The 3,703-nt window shown below is 45.8% G+C and overlaps 1 protein-coding gene across 1 annotated transcript; it reads left to right on the top strand.

The window, feature by feature from the left end:
• Positions 1-113: 113 nt before the first annotated feature.
• Positions 114-3,460, top strand: Atp5e (ATP synthase, H+ transporting, mitochondrial F1 complex, epsilon subunit). Its single transcript, XM_013024367.1, has 3 exons — positions 114-251; positions 1,764-1,890; positions 3,304-3,460. The coding sequence occupies exons 1-2, from the start codon at positions 220-222 to the stop codon at positions 1,885-1,887; spliced, it is 156 nt and encodes a 51-aa protein (XP_012879821.1). The 5' UTR covers positions 114-219; the 3' UTR covers positions 1,888-1,890; positions 3,304-3,460.
• Positions 3,461-3,703: the final 243 nt, after the last annotated feature.

The raw sequence follows: 3,703 nt of genomic DNA on the forward strand, positions 1-3,703 counted from the left end.
GGAGGCGCAGGGCAGCTCCGCCCGGACGCGGCCGAGCCCCAGGCCACGCCCCGCCCCCTGGCTCGGGTGGGGGGGCAGAGCTAGACGCTCCGACTGGTATGTCCGTGCGCTCCGCCCCTTCCGCTCCCCAGGCCCGAGCTTCCGGCAGTTGGACCGCCCCGCTGATCCCGGCGCTGCCGTTCTGCGATTCGACCCGACGCGCTTCGCCCTCAGGACATCATGGTGGCGTACTGGCGACAGGCTGGACTCAGGTAGGCCTGAGCCTCCCGAGGGAAGCGCGCCCGGGCGCGGCGGGTCGGGCCTGCGCAGGCCGGGCCCGCCACCCGCGGGCCTCCCCGGGGCTCGGGTGCCGCCGCCAAGATGGCGTCGCCATGGCCAAGGTGCGCCGGCTTCGGGGTCACGGGGTCACGGGCCTCCGCTGCCTGTCCGGACCTCAGGTGCCAGCAAAGCCACCGGCGCTCGTGATCTGGAGTTCCGCATCCTAACGTGACAGCACCACACACCTGACCTGGGTCACGGAGGGGCCCGGCCGCCCGAGCCAGCCACTGCTGGCCCGGGGCCTTTTGACCCAAACGTGGAGGCCGAGTCTTTGATGAGGATTCTTACATTATAGTTTCCTCGTTCATTGATTCTCATTCGCCTCGCACTTCTTTATCGCAAAAATGGGTGCAAGCCCTGCAGGGGACCCGTTTATCTTTGCCCAGGCGGCACCCCTCGTTAGGGGCCGGATGGTGCAGACCTTCCCGTCTGCCAGCTTGAACCACCGCCCCCGAGCTGCCCACGTGCTGAGGACAAGCAAAAAGTTTGTAACTTAGATGATCGTGCCAATAATACACATAATTGTTAAGCCCTCCGTTATGGTATCCGGGCATTTTCACGCTTCTGGGTCCTCTTCCCAGACACCTGCTGGGCACATCTTGTTATCCCCTTACTCTGTTGTTCTTACAGGTGAATAAACAAGCTGCAAAGGTTGAACAGCCTGAAGGTCACCCAGTTAGGAGTGGATACTAGCCTTGGAACCCTTACCTCTGACTCCCAAAAACAAATTGTCAAACATGAGAAATAGACATCCTTCCCTCCCTTCTTCCTGTTTTCAAAAAGTGTGAAAAGTGGTCTGACATCTTTCAGGGAAATAAGATGTTGATGGAAGTCCATGTACCAAACAGGAAGCAGGCGTTTGGGTATTATGCTAGAATTGATGTTCTCCTGGGCCTTTTTAGCTTCATTTAGAAACCTTGATTAGGAAGTGTTTACGGTAACAGATTTATAAGACAAAGTCCAATATCCCAGAAAATCCTTTAAACTGTTTGTCAAAGAGAAGTGATTAATTCAACAGGTTTTTTTTTTCCTCTTCTAATTATATTTAACCTTACCTCATAAGAATAGAATAAAGGGGGGAAAATGAAGTAGAGAAATGAGAAGAATTCATTTATGTTAAAGCCTCCTGAACATTTTGGTTGTCTCCTGAGCTGTGAATTTGGGGTGTTTTTTTTTATGTATCCTTTTATTTTTAATATGCCTTGAAAAGATAAGACATACTACAAAAGAAAATCATGATTACCTTCCCAAACACCAATTAATACTTGGACATTCTAATGTTTTTCTTTGTTTAGATTCTCTTGGGCATTTTTCACATTTAAATCCGATTCTACAATTTCATACAAGCAAACTAAAAAGTGTAAAAAGAAAAGCAAAAGAACAATAATAGAACCATCTGATGGGTAGTTGGTAATTAACACTCTATTCTCTCTTGTTTTTCTCAGCTACATCCGGTACTCCCAAATCTGTGCAAAAGCCGTGAGGGATGCACTAAAGACAGAGTTCAAAGCAAATGCCGAGAAGACCGCTGGCAGCAGCATAAAAATTGTGAAAGTGAAGAAGGAATAATGAGTAAGTTACTGATTTATTTAGAAGACTTGTACCTTAAATTTTAAAGCACCATAAAAACCAAAGTAATTTTAGTTTGAGGTTCTGCCCGTGTTTTCGTCAATCGGTGGTTCTGAAGTTAAGCTATAGAGGTAATAATTCAAGGCACTCCAGTGACAGAAGTGCTAAGGCATGATAAAAGAAAGCCCTTTCTATCCCTAACAAGCAAAAATAATTGGCACATTGATTTTCAGTTCATTTAGCAATGCTTAGGTAGAGAGCTGTCTTATTTTAATTGAACCTGTTTCATTTGTCTGCCCAAAATCAAATAATTAGGAGGATAAACTCCTCACCTTGGTAATTGCTGCGGAAGTTACATAACCATTCAGAAGCATGAAAAAAATAGTTTTTTGTGTGTGTTTTTATTTTCCCCACATCTGCTAATGTCCTCACCAATCAGCTCTTCTGGAACATAAGGGCGCAAAGTACAGGCAAGGGTCCTGCTATTCTATCAGGCGGTAAGATCTGCCAGACCCTGCAGTGAATGCTGTGTTACTGAACTGAGTGTGCTTCAAGAGCGTTGGGTTCATTTTAGTTCTGCAGAGATGTTGGTGATGTAAAGTTACATTGTCATGCAGTCAAATGACAGTTATGTACAATTGGTAAATTCAGACATCTGTGCTCTAAATGTGATCTCCCAGCTCCTTCCTTGACACTGTTATTTCAAAGATAAGCAAGGCAAATTACCAGAGATGTTTTTCAGGTTTAATTTTCCTGTTTTGCTCTTTAAAAGCTTCAGACCTGCAGCATCACTGTAATGTGATAAATATTAATCTTCTGGCAGCTTATGGTTATGAGCAGTTTTATTTATTGGAATTGTCTCCCATAAGCACTTTTTGTTTTCATTTTGAATTAGTAAATATTTTATTACAAGCCTGAAGATATGGTGTTTTGAATTTAGTCCTTTTTCTAGGTGCTCTCTGTCTGGTCTCATAATTTGGAATAAGGAGGCCTGGTTTTATGGCGGGTTCTTCAGTTTCAACAGTAAGCTAAGTGAGAGCAATGTCTCTTGAGTCTATCTGCAGCAGCACCTGCGCTGGGCTGCTGTTCATTTTGCCAGGGCCTTGGGGTGGAAAGTCACAGTCCCCTCCCTCCTGCAGATAAAACCTTAGCCCCGCTCCATATGTCTGCAACAGTGGGGACCCTACCCCATTAGCACAGGGAGACTTGGTCTTTCTGTCTTCGTAGGAATGGTTTTAGTGCCTGTTCTTCTAAAGCTATGCACTCCTACAGTGGCCAAGGCTCACCTCCTCCCCAGTGAATCGCAGCCACAGTTACATTGCAGCTCACTCTAAGGAAGTTGTCCTGCTCTTGACAGATGTTTAAGGAAACTGGAAGAATGGCTAGCAACTGTTGCCTTTTCTTTTTTCCTCCTAGAACCTGGTTTAAAGCATGAAACACTACTTTTCAACGTGAAGATTTATGGGCACATGTTATGGCAGATTGAAATTACCTCACTTCATGGGAGAAAAGTAACTCTTGTTCGTAATTGACAATGTCAATAAATTCATTCATGGTTCACCATTACTGTTGATTTTTGGTTTCTGTTGGGACTTTTTTTTTTTTTTTTTTTTTGGTCAGTCTTGGGACTTAAACTCAGGGCCTGGGTGCTGTCCCTCAGCTCTTCATCTCAAGGCAAGCGCTGAGCCACAGTGCCACTTCCAGTTTTCTGGTGGTTAATTGGAATAAGAGTCTCACAGACTTTTCTGCCTAGCTGGCTTTCAACTGTGATCCTCAGATCTCATCCTTCTGAGTAGCTAGGATTACAGCCATGAGC

This window comes from Dipodomys ordii, unplaced genomic scaffold (genome assembly GCF_000151885.1).
Source record: "Dipodomys ordii isolate 6190 unplaced genomic scaffold, Dord_2.0 Scaffold75, whole genome shotgun sequence".
Taxonomy (NCBI): domain Eukaryota; kingdom Metazoa; phylum Chordata; class Mammalia; order Rodentia; family Heteromyidae; genus Dipodomys; species Dipodomys ordii.